Source organism: Ovis aries, chromosome 4 (assembly GCF_016772045.2).
Source record: "Ovis aries strain OAR_USU_Benz2616 breed Rambouillet chromosome 4, ARS-UI_Ramb_v3.0, whole genome shotgun sequence".
NCBI lineage: Eukaryota > Metazoa > Chordata > Mammalia > Artiodactyla > Bovidae > Ovis > Ovis aries.
In genome coordinates this window covers 68,175,625-68,197,160 of record NC_056057.1, presented here as the reverse complement: position 1 = coordinate 68,197,160, position 21,536 = coordinate 68,175,625, and the positions used below count along the sequence as shown (strand labels likewise).

General features: G+C 41.5%; 1 protein-coding gene across 4 annotated transcripts in view; it reads left to right on the top strand.

Annotated features, from left to right (window-relative positions):
* The window catches only part of CHN2 (chimerin 2), a 343,495-nt gene that overhangs the window by 320,069 nt on the left and 1,890 nt on the right, over nucleotides 1-21,536 (top strand). For all 4 annotated transcript variants that reach the window (XM_004007934.5, XM_060414780.1, XM_042248636.2 and 1 more), the window contains 4 exons: nucleotides 4,793-4,966; nucleotides 9,680-9,757; nucleotides 12,283-12,420; nucleotides 14,158-14,263. In XM_004007934.5, the coding sequence (XP_004007983.1) occupies nucleotides 4,793-4,966; nucleotides 9,680-9,757; nucleotides 12,283-12,420; nucleotides 14,158-14,263 (496 nt within the window). The remainder of the gene's footprint in view (nucleotides 1-4,792; nucleotides 4,967-9,679; nucleotides 9,758-12,282; nucleotides 12,421-14,157; nucleotides 14,264-21,536) is intronic.

Below are 21,536 nucleotides of genomic sequence, written 5' to 3'. Positions count from 1 at the left end.
AGAAGTCTAGCTTTCTGGAAGACTCAAGGCATCTCTGTGCTTAATGGAAAAACTGTTCTAGGTGTTTGCCAGAATGAGAAGGAATATCTCACATTTATGCAAGAAAAGAAAAAAAAAATCCAAGCGAGTCTATTTTCTTACCCATCTACCTGCTACCCAAAATAGGTAGGTGTCCTTAAAAGAAAAAGAAACTTGATTCCAATGGAATTGTATAGGTAGAAAAGTCTCAGTGCTTTCCCATCCCTGTTTTACTACACAAAGCAGGGCATAAAAATAATAATGTAAGTGAACAATTACTTCATACCAAGCACTGAGCTAACACTTTCTATTCATCATATCATTTAGCCTTACCAACAAACCTTGTTGTGATCAGACGCTCAGTCGTGTCCAACTCTTTGCAACCCCATGGACTTTAGCCCCAAACATTGTGGGAGATGCAATTATTCTCCCCATTAAATAGATGAAGAAACTGAGCCTTATTAATGATTGTTCATTGCCCTTGGCCACACGGTAAGTGGTGGAACTTTGATTTGACTCCAGAGCCCAGGTCCAGTATTTTTCTGCCATCAAATTAGCAGTGAAAATACACACGTTGATTGCATATCACATATTTTCAAAATGCTTTGAAACCCTAGATGTTTTTCCACCTAGAACTGGATGCATACACCCATTGCTAAGTGCACACAACACATCTTAAGATATATATAACAACATAGAAAAGAATTGCCAAATTAATGTTTAACCGGGCTTCCTAATTCATCATGCCAGGCTTTTTATGGCAAACACTTCTGGCTAGGAGCAAGAACAGCCTCCTGTGATATATTGATTGAGTTTCCACTAATAGCTTAACTGATTTGTTTGTTGCTAGAGTATGATTTTAAAGAAACAATTTGTGTGAAGCATTTAAAATAAAATAAGTGGGCTCCAAAATCACTGCAGATGGTGATTGCAGCCATGAAATTGAAAGATGCCTATTCCTTGGAAGGAAAGTTATGACCAACCTAGACAGCATATTAAAAAGCAGAGATATTACTTTGCCAACAAAGGTCCGTCTAGTCAAGGCTATGGTTTTTCCAGTAGTCATGTATGGATGTGAGAGTTGAACTGTGAAGAAAGCTGAGGGCCGAAGAATTGATGCTTTTGAACTGTGGTGTTGGAGAAGCCTCTTGAGAGTCCCTTGGACTGCAAAGAGATCCAACCAGTCCATCCTAAAGGAGATCAGTCCTGGGTGTTCATTGGAAGGACTGATGCTGAAGCTGAAACTCCAATATTTTGGCCACCTGATGCGAAGAGTTGACTCATTGGAAAAGACCCTGATGCTGGGAGGGATTGGGGGCAGGAGGAGAAGGGGACAACAGAGGATGAGATGGCTGGATGGCATCACCGACTCAATGGACATGAGTTTGGGTAAACTCTGGGAGTTGGTGATGGACAGGGAGGCCTGGCGTGCTGCGATTCATGGGGCCGCAAAGAGTCGGACACGACTGAGCGACTGAACTGAACTGAATGACATTACATTAATATGATCTATTTCCCACACTTGAACTTACTTACAAAACAGAAACAGACTCACAGACATAGAAAACAAACTTATGGTTGCCAGAGGGGAGAGGTGGGAGCAGAGGGATAAAGTAGGAATTTGGGAGTAACATATACACATTTCTATATATAAAATAAACAACAAGGACCTACTGTATAGCACAGGGAACTCCACTCAGTATTCTGTAATAACCTCTATGGGGAAAGAATCTGGAAAAGATGTGTGTGGGTGTGTGTGTGTGTATATATATATATATGTATGTATGTGTGTATATATATATATATATATATAATCTGGAAAAAAATATCTGAATCACCTTGCCATATACCTAAAACTAACACATTATAAATCAGCTATACTGCAATAAAAATTTTAAAAATTAAAAAAGATGATGTATTTCTCCATGCTGCCCATTTTGGTTCACAAGATCATGGGACTTTAAATCCTTCCTCTGCCTGGAAAGGGCTATTTCAGCTTCTGTAGAGAGGCAGCAGTCACTGGTGGTGGTACCTGGATGGGTTCCAGGAGTGCTCATATAGGCCGGTTACTCTACCTGCCCCCACCCCAGATCTACGAGGCAAGCAGGAAACATAAGTTTGGAGACAGACTCTCCAGAAGTGTTCCAGAGACCTAGATTACCATGAAAAGCTTAGTCATCAAGAGTTACAGAGTATCTTACATCTCAACCACTGAGCAAAGTGTTCAAATATCTGCTTTACTCAGTGTTCATTAATTCAACCTGTTTAGAGTATACCCACCAAAAATATCCCTAATTGCTTGTATTATCCAATTTCAGCAGGAAATTGGTCCAAAGTCAATATTATGAGAACAAAACTTTGGAATTCAGATTAGCTGTGAACAGCAACTTTCTCTGGGATAAGAGGGTTTGGATTTTTTTTTTTTTTAATAAAACATATTCTAAGGCTATGTTACTCTTCTCCAATGACCACAGCTTAACCTCATACTTCCTCTGAGTAGCAGGAAAGCTGAAAACTGACCATTAAATGTTTGGTAGATCCATCATTGCCTCTCACTATTTTACATATTTCAAATGTTTTAAAAATTAACTAGACTTTATAGCATATAGAATTGTATTAGTTTGCAAAAACTGAGTATTTCTGTATTTGTTATAAAACATCTTTATTTTAATAAAATATCAGTATTTAACTCTACATAAAAACACTGTTATTTCAGAGCTTGAAATGAAGTTTATAAAGAAATTAAAACTAGAATTATCATATAATCCAGCAGTTCCACTTCCGGGTATGTACCCAAAAGAACTGAAAGGATTGAACAAATATTTGTACACCCATATTGATAACAACATTGTTCATGATAGCCAAAAGGTTGAAACAACCCAAGTACCCATCAGTGGATGAGCAGATAGACAAAATGTGGTACATATGTATAGTGGAATAGTATTCAGCCTTAAATGCAATGTTCTTCAGGAAATTCTACCATGAACTACAATGTGAATGAACCTTCAGGGCATTGTACTAAGTGAAATGAGGCAGTCACAAAAGGACAAATACTGTATGATTCCACTTATATGAGATATCTAAAGTAGTCAGATTGATAGATGCAGAAGGAAAAATATGGTTGACAGGCTCACGAGGAAGAAGGCCCCAGGAGTTATTGTTTCATGGGTACAGAGTTTCTGTTTTGAAAGATAAAAAAGGTTTGGAGATAGTGATGTTAGTACCTAAGGTGAAGGTACTTAATGCCACTAAACTGTATACTTAAATGGTTAAAATGGCGAACTTTATGTATATTTTACCATAATTTTAAAAAAATGTTTTAAATGAAATTTGTAAGAATTCACAGTTAATAAAAATGACTAATGAAATCACGTAAAAGTGGCTAAGCGGGCATCCTTGTCTTTTCCATCACCATATTGCTGTTTCTTCTATTTGACTCTCACGTAGCACTCCCCATACTTCAGACTTTGCATATATTAACTTATTTGATCCTCATGATAACCCTAGGAGTAGATCATTGTGCAAACAAGAAAAGCAGTCAACTCTATTTAGTTCAGTTCACCAATATTTATATTCAGTAGATCAAATGTTATTGACATTTACTTGAGCTTCGTTGAATTTCTCATGTTGATAAAGCTAAGATAATTAGAAGTGGTTTTGTTTTTAGAAAGGGATAGACAGAACTCACCCAGTAAAACATGACATGAAAAGCATATAATGACAAAAATCATTTATTGATGATTTCGCAAAAGTTTATATCCTCTCAAATCCTTGGTGTGGTTAAGTGCTTTTTAAAAAACAGTGAAATTATAATATTTATTATCATGTGTTTATAATATGTATATAAAAGATAAAAATGATTTTATTATTATGCTTTACACCTATGAAAGCAATATTAGAAGGTATTTTGAATAGACACCAAGTCAACTTTGAACATCTTCAGCATTAAATTTTTATTTTCCAGAATGTAGACTGTGCCTTGTTATTGTTAGAGAAATTCCGTTAGTGGATACCACCTGCTAATAAGGCTTTTAATATGTGCATTGAACTTAAAAGCGCCTTTTCTGCTTTGGATCTTGATATGAGCTTTATAAACAATTACTCTCATCATCACATTACATGGCATTGTTCTAAACTGTAAACTCTTGAGTCCTCCCACCAGTGTCCAGTTAGACAGTATTTCTACTCACAGGTGTCAAAATAAGGCAAGTAGAAAGGACAATGGCCTACTCAAACTGCCCAGCATAGAAGACAGGAGTGGAAAGCATGGGCAATTCTCCAAGAAGGCGGAAGAGTATGCCAATGGTCAAGGGGGTCTCAGACCAAAGACGAGAGATTCCTACAGACAGTGTAACCATGTCTTCCACAGAAGGAGTGTCACAAAGTCAAGGAGAACACCCTAGCAGAAGTCCTAGGTGCCCTTTATGGAACATGATTTGCTCTGGGAATCTAAACCCAAAAGCCTTCAAACAGATGCAAAGGTTCCAGTCCCAGAAGGGGAAAAAACATACAAACAACCTAATTACCAAAACTGTCTCTGTGAGATGTCTCTTTTCTTCTCAATAAGAGAAGGCATATTGAGAAAAATGGAATTATTTAAGTTTCATGAGTACAGATAGATTTCATACTCATCACCTCTAACTGGCATGGATGTTCCAGAGAGATACAACAAGCCCTGGGAGTGTTTTCCTTTTTTTATTTTTGGTAACATATAATTTGTGTTGAACTTTTACAAAACAGCCAGGCAAGACTCACATGGCTTCTCTTTTTACAGACTGTGGATTGAACGTACACAAGCAGTGTTCCAAGCACGTTCCCAATGACTGCCAGCCTGATCTCAAGAGGATCAAGAAGGTGTACTGCTGTGACCTCACGACACTTGTGAAGGCTCACAACACGCAGAGACCCATGGTGGTAGACATCTGCATTCGGGAAATTGAAGCAAGAGGTTTGAAAAAAACTTATTATGGTGACTTTCTTTTTAGTGTTGTCAAGGAGACTTTATTCTTATAATTGTTAAATTGACTCTCCACTATTGATCTCAGGGAAATGGTCTGCATGCACAAATACACACACACAAACTAAATCCAACCAATGACATCAATTTCTGTTTCATATAAAAACCATGCATGCATGCATTTTATACATGCTTGCCAAGCATTCATTATGTACTGCACACTGGGGACATAAAAGTTATAGTTTATGCCTTTAAGAAATTCATAGGATAGTATACAGAATCAGGGGTGCAAATAAATAAATCTATGAGTGCTTACATGCATGTGCGCTAAGTAAATGCTGTGAGTACATGTGTTCAAAATACCATGGAGTCACAAAGAAGGACATTTTAATCTTATCTGAGGAGAGTTCAGAAAGGGTTTATGGCAGAGGTGAGGTCTAAATTGAGTCTTTTAAAATGCTTCTTTTAAAAAAAAGTTTAAAAGTTATTGGTCAACACATGTATTTTCTACCATATAGAAATTTGTTGCTAGTATTGATTCTGTTTATTTCAAAGAGGAAAGCTAAAGACTGAAAGATTTATCCACCAAAAACTGAGAATACAAGGAAGGTGGGAACATTTCAAAGAAAAGATTCTTTATATTATGCTTGAGTCATCTTTCTTTTATTTGAGCTTTGTTTGGCCACTTTTCAGTATCAAAATGTTCAATGATATGGTGGTTATAGTGTAGCTGGAGAGAATTTGGATTGTTGGATGTAATTTGAGTAATTGGAAAGGCTTTTACAAGTGTTGCCATGTATGTACCCTACTATAGCTGGTACCATTGTTGTGTCCAAATTGGCTTACTATATGCTACAGGTATTTATGCATTTGCCAACTATCCCATCCTTTCCGAAACAAAAGATGATATTATAACTTGTTTTCCCAAAGCTTTTAGAGATAGGAAGTGATTCCCTCTTCCATGCAGGCTGAAAACTACAGCTAATCTGTTCCCTTAAGACTCGCTCATTTCATCTCAGATTGTAAGAAATGCCTCCGGCCTTTTGCCTGCTGGGTCTGTTAGAGTTGAGTAGGGGCTTTGGGATCTGGTGAGTTCTTGATACAAGTTGAGGGGGTACCCTGACTCTGGATGAGTAGCTGGGAAGAGCAGCCCTGGGTACTGCTGTTTTGAGGGTCCTGCTACCCCAGAGGGTCAGATAATCAGCCTCTCCAGAGCTTACCATCAGGACCTGCACTTCTCTGAAGAAGCTGGGATCACCCCATGGTGATCCTCATCAGAGACTGCCAACAACTAGAGACAAGTGACTACCACATCTGACGGCTAATGTGTCCATGGAAAGCATGGCACTAAGCATGTCTAGTATAACAGCTAGAACAGCACAAGTTAGGAATCTGTGCTAGTCACAGCAAAGGGGCTGGAGCTACAGGCATTAGGGTCCCATGCATGTGAGCAGAATCCAGAGAAGGGGCTGGAAGGAGTTCATGTGACGCTTCCATTTCCAGCTTCATTGCCACCACTGCCAACATCTTATCCCACCTTCAATCCATAGTCAATTTCTTATTGTTCTCCAGATGCCTTTATGGCCATTTGTTTCTGCATAATGTGGCAGAGTGAAAGGATCATGAACTTGAAGTTAGATTCCCAACCATCTCTCATATCAGCTACAGAATGACCTTGGGCAAGTTACTTACTCCATTTGAGTATCTGTCTCCTCATCTTCAAAGCGAACAGAATCAGTTGTAGCTCATAAGGTGATTGATTCATGCTTCCATGATGACTCAGATGGTAAAGAGTCTGCCTGCAATGCAGGAAACCTGGGTTTGATCCCAGGGTTGGGAAGATTCCTTGGAGAAGGGAATGGCAACTCACTCCTGTATTCTTGCCTGGAGAATTCCACAGACAGAGGAGCCTGGAAGGCTACTGTCTATGAGGTTTCAAGGAGTCAGACACAAATGAGTGACTAACACTTTCACTTTCTTTTCTTTCATCTTCAAAGTGAACAGAATCGCTTGTACCTCATAAGGTGCTGATCCAGATAACCAGCCCAGTACAGGGCCCAACATATAAGACTCAACTGTGTTATTTTTTACCTGGTATGACCCAATCCTTTAACTCCACCTCCAAATCTGTGTGTCTGACCAATGTACTTAACCCAGATGCTTTCATGCTATCACAGAGACCCCAACTAATAGTGACATCAACGAGATGGACACCTCTCTCTCTCCAGCAGCAGTCCAGGGCTGGTGGGGCAGCTGCCCAGAGGCAGGAATTCAGGCCCCCAGCTCATTACCCCATCATCTCTGAGTGCTGCCCTCCTCTGTATGGTCCCAGATGGTTATCACCATCTCATCTGCATTCCGGCCAAGAGCAAGAGGGCACGCCCTTCAAGTCCATGGGCAGCACTGTACACATCACTTCTGCTCTCTTCACATTGGCCAGGATTTAATGGCCTCTGCAATGAGTGTTGTTCTAAAAAACCAAAGGCTTCATCACAGCAGAGGAAGGGAGAATTAATATTAGAAGGGAGGAGGCAGCCTCTGCTAACTCCGGCAAAGTCCAGCCCATCCCTCATGACTTCCTCCATTTATTTATTTATTTATTGTTACTATGGATCATTTTATCATCTTTATTGACTTTGTTACAATATTGGTTCTGTTTTATGTTCTGGTTTTTTGGCCACGAGACATGTGGGATCTCAGCTCCCTGACCACAGATAAAACCCACACCCCTTGCATTGGAAGGCGGAATCTTAACCACTGGACCGCCAGGGAAGTCCCATGACTTTCTTAAAGACAGTTCCTCAGTAAGACCTTCCCTGTAGCCTCTTCTGTCAAAAGGCAGGGTTAGTGTCCACTGCACTGTGCTCCCAAGTGCCAGTGTGTAGTCACCTCTGTTGCAGGGTGGGTTACAACTGGACCAAGGCATGCTTAATGCACCACCAACTAGAACCAAGTCTCATCTATGGGCCAATTCAGTTGATCACTAGTGGCACCCTAGACAACTGTCCTGAAACAAATTCTGAATCTGAGTGGGGCTCAGTAGGAAAAGAAAGCTGAGGTCAATGAAGAGTGTCTCTGATGGCCATAGGAGAGAGGAGGGACAGTATCTGTGCCATGCATTTGCTGTCTCTGATGCAGACCTAATGTTGCTTTTGTTCAGTTGCTAAGTCATGTCCAACTCTTCATGACCCCATGGACTTCAACAGGCCAGGCTCCTTTGTCCTCACTATCTGCCAGAGTTTGCTCAAATTCATGTCCATTGAGTAAGTGATGCTATCTAAACATTTCATCTTCTGCCACCCTCTTTTGCATTCAGTCTTTCCCAGCATTTGGGTCTTTTCCAAAGAGTCAGTTCTTTGCATCAGGTGGCCAAAGTATAGGAGCTTTAGCAGATCCAGTGCCAACTTTTTTATATATGGCGGATAGTATACATGAAAAACAGAAATGTACTTTAGTTACATTGCTTGACAGACTGTACTGCAGCAGCAGTAGAAACTTTTTATTTGCTTATTATGACTGTAGCTATAGTTTGATAGCAGCTGGTTTTTGATATACAATGTCTGAAATCTTATCCTCTATCCTTTCTGATACTTTGAAATGTCCTAACAAATCAATAAGGTCTAGGAGCTGTACCCACATCTTTTTCTTACCCTAAATATACAGTGATCAAGTTTCTAGGCTCATTCATTAGAATTTTATTTTCCTGCATCTATTTGTATAATCATTTATTTGAAGGTATTCCCTGGTGGCTCAGAGGTTAAAGCGTCTGCCTCCAATGTGGGAGACCCGGGTTCGATCCCTGGGTCGGGAAGATTCCCTGGAGAAGGAAATGGCAACCCACTCCAGTATTCTTGCCTGGAGAATCCCATGGACTGAGGAGCCTGGTGGGCTGCAGTCCACGGGGTCACAAAGAGTCGGACACGACTGAGTGACTTTACTTAACTTACTTATACCAATTAAATCAATCATATGTAGTTAAACATTTAACATACTGTCATTATGATGATGAACACATAGGCTATAAAACTTGGATAGTTCTAGTAAACTCAGGATAAGATGAACCACACACAGGCATACTCGTGTACTGAGCACCGTGCTACATGCAGTAAGGCATATGGGTAGAGAGGATGCTGGGGAGAAAATAGTTTGCTGAAGTGAAGTCTCATCCACTGTCAGATGAACAAAGGAAGCAGGACATCATGACTGCTGAGAATCTTAACCTTGGGTTCACTCTGCAGAGCCAGGCAGGAGGAAGACCAGACCCTGAGGTCTCCACTGCCACACAAGCAATGAAGACAGATGCACGGAAACGGAGACGGACATTTCAAGTTCTGATGTGATAGTGTGTAATATATAAGAGCGTGCCTGTGTGCATTCGTTTCTCAGTCACTCAGTTGTATCCGACTCTTTGTAACCCCATGGACTGTTGCCTGCCAGGCTCCTCTGTCCATGGAATTTCCCAGGCAAGAACACTGGAGTAGGTTGCCATTTCCTCCTCATGGGATCTTCCTGACCCAGGGATCAAACCTGTGTCTCCTACATTGGCAGGCAGATTCTTTACCACTGAGCCACCGGCGAAGCCCCTAATAAGAGCACTGACTACATTCGCTCATTTCCTGATAGCATGCAGTGTAGATAGGAAATTATCTTCATTTTTAGGTGCTTTAGGAAGCTACAGTTAAAATCTCTCTCTTTTTTTTACAGGATTAAAGTCAGAAGGCCTTTATAGAGTCTCCGGGTTCACAGAACACATCGAAGATGTCAAAATGGCATTTGACAGAGGTAGGCTTGCCCTTTGCATGTACGTATGTGTTAGTTGCTCAACTGTGTCTGACTGTTCATGCACAGACCCCATGGACTGAAGCTCACCAGGCTCCTCTGTTCATGGGATTTCCTAGGCAAGAATACTGGAATGGGTAGCCGTTCCCTTCTCCAGGAGATCTTCCCAACCCAGGGACCTAACCCAGGTCTCCTGCATTGCAGGCAGATTCTTTACCATCTGAGCCACCAAGGAAGCCCCAGACTTGCACTTTACTGAGTGCTAAATGACTTCTCCTTAGCATCTTCTCTTTTGGAACCAGTTTTATTCATAATGGAAATAGGGTTTTAGAGCTACTGAGAGCTGTTCTTTAGGAAGCCAGGAAGTAATGTTTTATAATCCATCGTTCTCTCATAGTTCTCTGATTTTCTGGGGAAAGTGTTTTTTAAAAAGTCTTGGACAGTGACTACATGGAGAAGTGAGTTTTAAATGCTACTTGAATGATCAGGCAGCCTTTGGTGCCTTTAAGCTTCTTGACTTTGTTGCCTAACATTTATGATCTGTCACATGGCACCTGGTACCTTCTGCATCCTCTACCGCAGATCCCATTTACTCCTCTCCTCCTCCCGGAGATCCAAAGAGGAGAGCATAGGGATGGGGGTACCCCTGGCGCTGAACTAGGAGAAGTTTAGGAGGTGACTCCTTTTCTTCTTGATGACTGTGCCATACTGTCCTCCAGGCCATATTCTCGCTTAGGCCAGATATCATGAGCTAACTAGGGAACTCATGAAAAATACAGATCAGCAGGGGCCACCCTGCGAACTCATTCAGGAAGCTGAGTGAGCCTAAGAATCTGTATTTCCTTTGAATGATCCAAATAATTCTGATACAGCCAATCAGAGATGGAACCTCTGGCCCCCTAGATAGGTCCTCTGCTCTGTAGAATAGTAGATGAGGTCTTTGATGATCTATCTGCATGCTCATAGCCACAACCTCCTCTCTATAGACTTTGTACCCTAGCAATACTGAAGTACTTCCCACCTCTCTTCATGAACAAGCACCTGGGGTCACCTTGCTCTCTCCATCTGGAATGTGTTCACAATTCTGCCTGGCAAACACTTAATTGCTTTATTAATGTTAGCTTAAGTCCTCCCTTTTCATGACTTTTCCCTGACCACCCCACCCTGACCTAAGAATTCCATTTCCTTTTCCTCTGTCCCCCTCCATGTTTCCACATTTCTCCAGCAGAGCTGTCTTCCCATTTCCTTGCAGTTGTTGAGCTCCATGCCCGACTTCCAATCTAACCAGAGTTATTTGAACAAAAGTACCATTGGCCTTCTGTATCTGCAGGTTCCATATTGGTAGACTCAACCAATTGTGGATCAAAAATATGTTTTTTAATTCCAGAAAGTTCCAAAAAGCAACACTTGAATTTGCCACAAGCTGGCAACTATTTATGTAGCATTAACACTGCATTAATATTATTTACATAGCATTTACATTGTATTAGGTATTATACATAATATAGAGATGATTTAAAGTATACAGGAGACTATACATAGGTTATACGCACATACTAAGCCATTTTATATAAGGGACTTGAGCATCCCTGGATTTTAGTACCCATGCAGCTGGGAGTTCCTAGAACCAATCTCCCATGGATACTGAGGGACAAATTTATGTCTTTTCTTTAATTCACTAGGGCTTAACAGTGCCTGGCCCATGGTAGAGTCTCAGTAATTGTTTGTTAAATACATAAATAATGCGATCAGATGGCCTATCTGCTATACTCTGTTTTCTGTACAGTAAGAGCTTTTTAATCCTCAGAACCAAATTTACTGAGACATTTGTTCTTTCTTTCAATTCTCTATAAAAAAGATAATGCTAATAGTCCCTATATGATTGAAAAAATTTTATAGATTGTGACAGTTAAATTGGACCGATATCTACTAATGGTAAAAACAAAAAGTCAAAATATGTCTTCAGAAAGATTGCAAAAAATAGTAAGAAATATAACATTACCTACACATGAGGGAAGGTTTAAGTTTCCCAGATTAAAGTCTTAGGGATTAAGGAAGGAATAATCAAGTGAAAAGAAACTTTGGTAAGCCTGAAAGAAACATTAAAACCTGAATATATTCAACTTATTTTATGTATGTGATCTTCAAATCCAAATCCAAGCAATACTATATAAGATTCTTGATTTTATAATTTTAAATTAGATTGTTATCCTATTATAAGCTTTGTGTCTAGAATATAAATTACTGTGCTAGACTTCTATTTAGCAAATTACCAGGGGCTGGCACCCAAAGAACTATTTTAAGTCTATTTCACTACTTTTTTGGCTGTACTTACCCTCAGACCCAAAATCCCTCTTACCAAACTTCTTTTTGTTACTTCCTGCATCTCCATGTTATTAGATGCCAAAGGAGTCAGCTGAGGCTTGTAAGGGAGCATTCATTGTTGGATCTTTTTTTCTTCTCTTTCTGGGCATGGTTTAACTTGGTGAAATAAGATCCTAATTAGGAATTGGATCATTGTTTTTCAGATGGTGAAAAGGCAGATATATCTGCCAACATCTATCCAGACATAAACATCATCACTGGAGCCCTTAAACTGTATTTCAGAGACTTACCCATTCCTGTCATCACCTATGATACCTACTCCAAATTTATAGAAGCAGCAAGTAAGTACTGAGAACTAATTTTTTAATGGCACCAAAGTTTTAAGTGTGATGCTTTTGACTTCAAGAAAATGAAAACTCAGATCCTGGTTAAATTATTGCATGACGACTTGCTTTGCCAAGTGAGGGCACAACGGTACAGTTAGTAGAGAACCAGACATAGTACACTAGCTGAATGGAACCAGTGCTAAGCCGGTTCTACTCGGCTGATGCTGGGTACCAGGCAGTTCTGTCTCTCCCCACTGTTTCATCTATGCTGGAAACCAGCACAGTCAGACTTACTCTGTTATATGCTGAAAGTGAAATGCTTTTCTAGTAAGCAATCAGATATTATTCAGTGAGGACTGTATAGATTAACTACTTTCATCTAGTAAGCAGAATCCCCTTGCTAACTGATTAAAGTCATACCCCATGTTAGGGCACATTGATGCTGTTCAAAATTAGTAACAGGTCAAGAAGATACTGTATCAAATACTATCCTAGGAACTCTCACCAATATCTCCTTTTTTAACCTTTTCATCTAGCTGATGAGGCAAATATTGTAATCCCATTTTACAGAGGAGGTAAACTAAGCTTAGAGAGCTGAGCTCATAGGTCCAGAAATGGAACATTAGCATTAGTCTTCCATCAGCCCAGAGCTGCTCCTTCAGGGTTTGGCATTTGGGTCAGTGCTATCAGATGTGAGGACGTGTGTGTGTGTCTGTGTGTGTGTGTGTGTGTGTGTGTCTGTGTGTGTGTGTGTGTCTGTGTGTGTGTGTGCGTGTGCACACGCATGTGTGTGTGGGTTGGGGGTGGGGGGAGTTGCATTACACTTTGTCCAGGACTGTAGTGAGGAAGGGGAGATTCAGGTGCCAGAATGCATGACACAGAAGTCAAGCACACTTTGAGGAAGTTTTTATTAAAAACTATAATCTTTAAAGGTAGATGTTGCTAAATATAGTAACAAGATACCTGATGGGGAGAAACGTGGGCAGACTGGAATCGCTCAGGGTGTACTTTCCAGATGAGCTGTGGCTATACTCCCTGGTAAGAGAATTCTTTCCTGGATCCCAGTGGTCATGTGGGGAAGGTTCTGACAGCAGGTACCCTCTGTACCAGGAGGAATGACCAGAGAGCTTTATTTGAATGGCTGCCAATACCTATCAGAGTCCTGAAAACAGAGGCATGCATGCTTCCTCCCATTGTTAACATGCCTACTATCTACTTCCTAACCTGGACAGCACCCTAGGGTTCACCATGCCAACATTTTGACAAAAAGTGCCAACAGTGCAGCCTGAATTGGCTGGCTCACCTGCCAGTGCCCTTGCATTACAAAGTGGATTCAGTTATGCCTGCCAAGAAAAGATCTGGTAGACCATTTCAAGAGAAAGCTCCCAAGTGTGGTCCAGTTTAAATTAAAGCTGGTCATAGTTTCTAGCAAATCCAGTGTTCAGAAGATGGGCAAAGCACAGTCTGTGCGTGTGCCACCAGTAAGTATCTGCAAGGCTACAGATTCCTGGAGGGCAAGGACCACAGGCAGCCTCCTGCCACGCAGCCAGCAGACATTCAATATGCGTGTGGCTCCCAGCCTCAAACCCTTTCTGGAATAAGACAAGACATGAACAAATGAATCACTTTAAGTGAAATATTATTAGACATCCCCTTCATCTGTAGCCTGAACAAACCAAACTTCCTGTAGTTTCTCTGAAAACTTTGATGTTTCAGCACTGCACTGATACTCATTATGTGCGATCTTCACAGAAATCTCCAATGCGGATGAGAGGCTGGAAGCAGTCCATGAAGTGCTGATGCTGCTTCCTCCTGCCCACTATGAGACCCTCCGATACCTGATGATCCACCTCAAGAAGTAAGCTGACACCTCCTTGGCACTGCCTCCACACACTCTATCTGCCCTGCACTGCTGATGCACTAGGAAAAGTGCACAGTCTCCCCAACCCACTGGGCGGACAGATCCTCCTTTTCAGTGAATTAGGTTACCTTCTCCAGGCCAGCCCCATTGATAACCCTAGACACTCACTCTGTGTCTAGGAGACAGCAGGAGCTGCTCCCTGCACTTTAGATGTGTCCTGTCTCTGAGGCTGGTACTGTTAGGAGCCTCATGTTACAGATAATACTTCTGAAGCTTCGGGACTTTACACAACTGCGCAGAGAGGCGAGGTAAAGCCAGGATGGAAACCCAGTGTGGCCCATAAGCCCTTCATCTGTCTTAACCATGTGTCTATGCTGCCCCTGCATCTGCACCCTCCTCCCACAAAGCCTTGAACTCTGTTCTGTCCTTCCTCCTTTTGCTCACCCTAAACCCAGACTCCTGAGCTGCCTTCTTTCTGGGCAAGCAGATTTCCACCCTAATTTCTTGTTTCATCTGATGTATTAATTATCTGTCATGTGTGTGTGCTCAGTCATGTCCAAATCTCTGCAACCCTATGGACAGCCCATCAGGCTCCTCTGTCCATAGGATTCTCCAGGCAAGAATACTGGAATGGGTTGTCATTTCCTCCCACTGACAGGTTGCCCCCAAACTTAGTGGCTTGAAACTGTAAGTGTTTATTATTGCATAGTCTCTGTGGACAGGAATCCAGGTGGCTTTTGCTGGTGCTTTTGGTTCAAGGTTAATAATGAGGCTGCAGTCAAACTGCCAGCCAGGCTGCAAGGCTCGAGTAGGGAAGCGTCCACTTCCAAGCCCACTCACATGGTCTTTGGCAGGATTCAGTTCCTCAGAGGCGACTAGCCTGCAGGTGTCACTTGCTGACTGTTCTCAGAACAGGAACCCTCTTTCCTGTCATATGGATCTTCCCATAGGCAGCTCCCCACATGGCAGCTGGCTTCTCTTAAACAGCAAGCAAGCCACCCACAATGGAAGACAGTCTTTCTGTAAGCTAATCTCAGAAGCCATACCCCACTGCTCTTGCTATTACTCTCTGTGTTGGAAGCAAGTCACTAGGTCTAGCCTGTGCTCTAGGGCAGCAGTCACCAGCCTTTTTGGCACCAGGGACCAGTTTCATCAAAGACAGTATTTCCATGGACCAGGGTTTGGGGGATGGTTTTGGGATGATTCAAGCAGATTACATTTATTGTGTACTTTATTTCTATTGGTCTTCTCTGATAGCTCAATCGTTAAAGAATCTGCCTGCAATGCAGGAGAGCCCGGGTCAATTCCTGGGTCAGGAAGATCCACTGGAGAAGGGATATAGGCTACCCACTCCAGTATTCTTGGACTTCCCTTGTGGCTCAGCTGGTAAAAAATCCACCTACAATGTGGTAGACTTGGGTTCAATCCCTGGGTTGGAAAGATCCCCTGGAGAAGGGAAAGGCTACCCACTTCAGTATTCTGGCCTGGAGAATTCCATGGACTGTATAGTCCATGGGGTCGCAAAGAGTCAGACACGACTGGGCAACGTTCACTTTCACTTATTTCTGTTATTATTACATCAGCTCCACCTCAGACCATCAAGCATTATTAGATCCTGGAGGTCAGGGACCCCTGCTCTCAGGGAAGAAGTTACAGAAAGGTATGGATTCCAGAAGACAGAGCTCACTGGGGGCCATCTCAGAGGCTGCCTGCCACAGGGGGCTACACACTGGGTTATTTATGTGAGGTCATGTGAGATAGACAGAGATGGCTGTTTATAGTACACTGGAGTTTCTGGTTCCAGACTGTTTTACCTAAACCACAGATCTCTTTCCTTCACTTTACTTGTGAGGTCAATATATTGGTCTTTGAGATGTTGGCAGGATCAGGGTACTTCCGTGTGCCTTCCTCTGTGTTTTGGGGGGATACATGGTAGCAGCCCATTTTTAGATAAACCAAAAGATATCTATACTGACCAATTTACAGACCAATTCAGTAAATGAAAGGAAACAAGTTGATAAAACTATAGAAACACTTAATGCATTGAGGTTTTAATTTTTCTACCTTTAAAACAGATAAATACTCTTGGTCATATTCAAGGTGATCAGAAATATAACAGTTATCTTAGAGTCTCATTTTGATTAATTTATTGAATTTAAGAGTACAAGTAAATTTTGGATAAAATCTTTCAGTGTCCAATTATGATACTTTGAAAGGTAAAGTAAAAAATGCTGACACATCCCAGTTGAGTCTTAAATGCCAATTATTTAGTATTTTTACTATGGAGGGGTTGCTATCTGTCTTATCTGGTCAGGTGTGGTGACTGACTTGATGGACAACTATGAGTAGTTTGAAAATGAAGAATATCCTCTTTCTTACCTCCCTCTTAACTTTGCAATGTGGAGGTAATGCAAGCTGAGTTGACCTTTCTAAAATAATGCTAGATGGCAAGTCTTAGGAAGGTCAGTTCAGCTTCATTACCTTCACATTGCAAAGTTAAGATGGCAACCTACTCCAGTATTCTTGCCTTGAGAATCTCATGGACAGAGGAGCCTGGACAGCTATAGTCCATGGGGTTGCAAAGAGTTGGACATGACTGAAGCCACTTGGCCTGTATACACGCACAGCTAGTCTTAATTAGCTTTAAGAGAATAAACACAAAGGGATAGCTTTTTGTAAAAAACTTAAACATATGTCAATCCAATTTTGCTCTTTGAAGAATGTACTCCCTTTTAGATCTATTATGAACATCCTAAAACCTTAATTCCTTAAAGCAAGAATCTGAGAGATCATAATTTTATTCTACATAGGAAGGTTTTAAGCCAACTTTGGAGTTTGAACTTCATGTTTAAAGGCTTTGCAGTTCTTACTTGGGTGTTTTTAAAATTATTTTATTGGAGTATAGTTGATTTATGTTTTGTTACTTTCTGCTGTACAGCAGAGTGAATCAGTTATACATAAGCAAATATCCACTCTTATAGATTCTTTTCCCATACAGGCCGTTACAGAGTGCTGAATAGATTTCCTTCTGCTATACAGCAGGTCCTTATTATTTAGCTATTTTGTATATAGTCCTATGTGTATGTCAAGCCCAATCTCCCAGTTTATCCCTCCCTACCCCCATTTCCCCCAGAAAACTGTAAATTTTGTTTTCTACATCTGTGACCCTGTTTTGTAAATAAGTTTATTTGTGCTTTTTTTTTAAGATTCCATATATAAGTGATATCATATGGTATTTGTCTTCCTCTGACTTACTCAGTATGACAGTCTCTAGGTCCATCCTTGCTTCTGCAAGTGGCATTATTTCATTCCCTTTTCAGCTGAGTAATATTCCCTTAGGATCCCTGGTGGCTCAGATGGTAAAGAGTCTGCCTGCAATACAGAAGAGCTAGGCTCAGTCCCTGGGTTGGGAAGAGCCTCTGGAGAAGGGAACAGCGACATATACACCTGTTCCATTGTGTATGCGTACTGCATCTCCTTTATCCTCTGTGGATGGGTGTTTAGGTTGCTCCCGTGTCTTGGCGGTCGTAAATAGTGCTGCAGTGAACACTGGCGTGCATTTATCTTTTCAAATTAGAGTTTTCTTCAGCTATACGCCCAAGAGTGGGACTCCTGGGTCATATGGTAGTTCTATATTTGTTTTTTAAGGAACCTCCATACTGTTCTCCACAATGGTTGTACCAGTTTACAATCCCCTCAATAGTGTAAGAGGATTCCCTTTTCTCCACACCCTCTCCAGCACTTTTTCTTTCTAGATTTTTTGATCACGGCCATTCTGATTGGTGTGAGGTGATACCGCACAATACTTTTGATTTGCATTTCTCTAATGATTAGTGATGAGATGAGTATTTTCAATTCCAATAACAATTACTGCTCCAGACCTCATCCCGTGGGAACTAAAAATAATATCTAACTGTGTTCCCACTTGGCCACATTCCAGCCATTCTCTTGTCCCGTGACAATGCCTTGACCTTTCTCCTTGGGCAGTAGCCCTGCCAGCAGGCAGGGAATCTGCCCTCAGCTTCCTGGTTTGCCAGCATACAGACCAATGGACAGCAAGAAGAGGGAAATGAAGGCAATCATACAAGCCTCCAGCATTCAGACCTGTGGGGACAACAAGATGAGGGAAGGGAAGACAAGCAGACAAGCCTCCAGCATACAGACCAGTGGACAGCAAGAAGAGGGAGATGAAGACAGCCATACAAGTCTAGACTAAATCTGTATGCATTTAGTCTAGACAAGTCTAGACTAAATCTATATGTATAATCGGCTTCCCTGGTGGCTCAGAGGGTAAAGCGTCTGCCTGCAGTGTGGGAGATCCGGGTTCAGTCCCTGCATTGGGAAGATCCCCTGGAGAACGAAACAGCAACCCACTCCAGTACTCTTGCCTGGAAAATTCCATGGACAGAGGAACCTGGTAGGGTAGGATATAGTCCATGGGGTCTCAAAGAGTCAGACACGACTGAGCGACTTCACTTTTCAATAATCTCTACTGCCCCTTCAAGTCAATGTTCCTTCAATGAGAGTTCCATGTTTATTTAGTAAGAAGGACTGATTTTATAGTGTTCAAAAGTGTGTCTATACCAGATTCACTTAGTAGTTCACTTCTGTGGGCTGAAGACAATGTCAATAATCTAAACAATTAATCTGAAAATTTAGTTCAGTTCACTCGCTCAGTCGTGTCTGACTCTTTATGACCCCATGGACTGCAGCTTGCCAGGCTTCCCTGTCCATCACAAACTCCCAGAGCTTGCTCAAACTCCTATCCATTGAATCAGTGATGCCATCCAATTTTCTCATCCTCTGTTGTCCCCTTCTCCTCCTGCCTTCAATCTTGCCCAGCATCAGGGTCTTTTCTAATGATTCAGTTCTTAGCATCAGGTAACCAAGGTACTGAAAGTTTCAGCTTCAGCATCAGTCCTTCCAATGACTATTCAGGTCTTTAGGATTGACTGGTTGGATCTCCTTGCAGTCCGAGGGACTCTCAAGAGTCAACACCACAGTTCAAAAGCATCAGTTTTTCAGTGCTCAGCTTTCTTTATAGTCCAACTCTCATATCCATACACGACTACTGGAAAAACCATAGCTTTGACTGGACAGACATTTGTTGGCAAAGTAATGTCTCTGCTTTTTAATATGCTGACTATGCTTGTCATAGCTTTTCTTCCAAGGAGCAAACATCTTTTAATTTCATGACTGCAGTCACCATCTGGAGTGATTTTGGAGCCCCAAAAAATAAAGTCTGGCACTGTTTCCATTGTTTGGCCATCTATTTGCCCTGAAGTGATGGGACCAAATGCCATGATCTTAGTTTTCTGAATGTTGAGTTTTAAGCCAGCTTTTTCACTTTCCTCTTTCACTTTCAGCAAGAGGCTCTTTAGCTCTTCTTCACTTTCTGCTATAAGGGTCAGGTCATGTCACCTGCATATCTGAGGTTATTGGTATTTCTCCTGGTAATCTTGATTCCAGCTTGTGCTTCATCCAGCCTGGCATTTCACGTATGTACTCTGCATATAAGTTAAATAAGCAGACAATATACAGCCCTAGAGAAGGCAATGGCAACCCACTCCAGTATTCTTGCCTGAAAAATCTCATGGACGGAGGAGCCTGGAAGGCTGCAGTCCATGGGATCGCTGAGGGTCGGACACAACTGAGCGATTTCCCTTTCACTTTTCATGCATTGGAGAAGGAAATGACAACCCACTCCAGTGTTCTTGCCTGGAGAATCCCAGGGACAGGGAGCCTGGTGGGCTGACGTCTATGGGGTCGCACAGAGTCGGACACAACTGAAGTGACTTAGCAGTAGCAGCATACAGCCTTAACATACTCCTTTCCCAATTTGGAACTAGTCCATTGTTCCATGTCTGGTTCTAAGTGTTGTTTCTTGACCTGCATGCAGATTTCTCAGGAGGCAGGTCAGGTGGTCTAGAATTCCCACCTCTTTAAGAATTTTCCACAGTTTGTTGTGATTCAGTCACACTCAAAGGCTTTGGCATACTAGATAAAGCAGAAGTAGATGTTTTTCTGGAATTCTTTTGTCTTTTCTATGATCCAACAGATGTAGGCAATTTGATCTCTGGTTCCTCTGCCTTTTCTAAAACCAGCCTGAACATCTGAAAGTTCATGGTTCACATACTGTTGAAGCCTGGCTTGGAGAATTTTTTTTTTTTTTTAATTTTAGTTTTTTATTTTTTAAATTTTAAAATCTTTAATTCTTACATGCATTCCCAAACTTGAACCCCCCTCCCACCTCCCTCCCCATAACAACTTTCTGGGTCATCCCCATGCACCAGCCCCAAGCATGCTGCATCCTGCGTCAGACATAGACTGGCGATTCAATTCACATGATAGTATACATGTTAGAATGTCATTCTCCCAAATCATCCCACCCTCTCCCTCTCCCTCTGAGTCCAAAAGTCCGTTATACACATCTGTGTCTCTTTCCCTGTCTTGCATACAGGGTCGTCATTCTGGCTTGGAGAATTTTGAGCATTACTTTACTAGCATGAAAGATAAGTGCAGTTATGTGGTAGTTTGAACATTCTTTGGCATTGCCTTTCTTTGGAATTAGAATGAAAACTGACCTTTTCCAGCCCCTGAGCCACTGCTGAGTTTTCCAAATTTGCTAGCATATTGAGTGCAACACTTTCACAGCATCATCTTTTAGGATTTGAAATAGCTCAACTGGAATTCCATCACCCCCACTAGCTTTGTTCATATTGATGCTTCCTAAGGCCCACTTGACTTTGCATTCCAGGATGTCTGCCTCTAGTCCAGTGATCACACCATCATGGTTATCTGGGTCATGAAGATCTTTTTTGTGTGTTCTTCTGTGTATGCTTGCCACCTCTTCTTAATATTTTCTGCTTCTGTTAAATTCAAGGGATTAGATATAATAGAGTGTCTGAAGAACTATTGATGGAGGTTCGTGACATTGTACAGGAGGCAGTGATCAAGACCATCCCCAAGAAAAAGAAATGCAAAAAGGCAAAATGCTTGTATGAGGAGGCCTTACAAATAGCTGAGAAAAGAGAAGCTAAAGGCAAAGGAGAAAAGGAAAGATATAAGAATCTGAATGCAGAGTTACAAGGAATAGCTAGGAGAGATAAGAAAGTCTTCCTCAGTGATCAATGCAAAGAAATAGAGGAAAACAATAGAATGGGAAAGACTAGAGATCTCAAGAAAATCCAAAAATTACCTTTTAAAAAATACTTCTCTATAATTCCAGTCCTTAATTTTCCTTTGCAAATTCCAAAACCAGAGAAGCTCT